Source organism: Odontomachus brunneus, unplaced genomic scaffold (genome assembly GCF_010583005.1).
Source record: "Odontomachus brunneus isolate Ranch 3 - 2012 unplaced genomic scaffold, Obru_v1 Obru_scaffold_114, whole genome shotgun sequence".
Lineage (NCBI taxonomy): Eukaryota > Metazoa > Arthropoda > Insecta > Hymenoptera > Formicidae > Odontomachus > Odontomachus brunneus.
The window spans coordinates 1,173,028-1,173,417 of NW_022639564.1; the positions used below are offsets into that span (position 1 = coordinate 1,173,028).

The following is a 390-nucleotide window of genomic DNA, read 5'->3' on the forward strand; positions in this document are numbered from 1 at the left end:
ATGCCAGCGCCAACGGACCCAACGGTTTCGACTAAACGTAACAATAGAAATAAACACCTACAATAATAACAGTGAATAACAGTCTTCGTAATGTTACGTGCTCGAAGTATCCAGAAGTCTTGCCGAATTACGCTCAAGGTTAATTGAATTCCAGCGTGTAAAGTTCTAAGATGAGCTTGTTTCACGAGAAGCGTCACCAAAGGATGCGAGGCGAGGAGAATCGGATGTCGAGCGGAGAATGAGAGGGTAGAGTTAGTTAACCGTCCACCTACACGAAGGAGTCCGTGGTGATCTAGCATTGGTTGAAGAGGTGTAAGTGAGCTCTTAGCGGGTATACTTTGGTTCCTGGAGAGCGCTTGAATCTCCAGCGGAAAGACATCGGCTTGAATT

The 390-nt window shown here is 46.2% G+C and overlaps 1 protein-coding gene across 1 annotated transcript in view; it reads right to left on the minus strand.

Annotated features, from left to right (window-relative positions):
* Positions 1-256: 256 nt before the first annotated feature.
* LOC116849399 overlaps positions 257-390 on the minus strand; it is a 4,461-nt gene continuing 4,327 nt past the window's right edge. The window contains exon 4 of the mRNA XM_032826526.1: positions 257-268. Coding sequence (XP_032682417.1) covers positions 257-268 — 12 coding nt within the window. The remainder of the gene's footprint in view (positions 269-390) is intronic.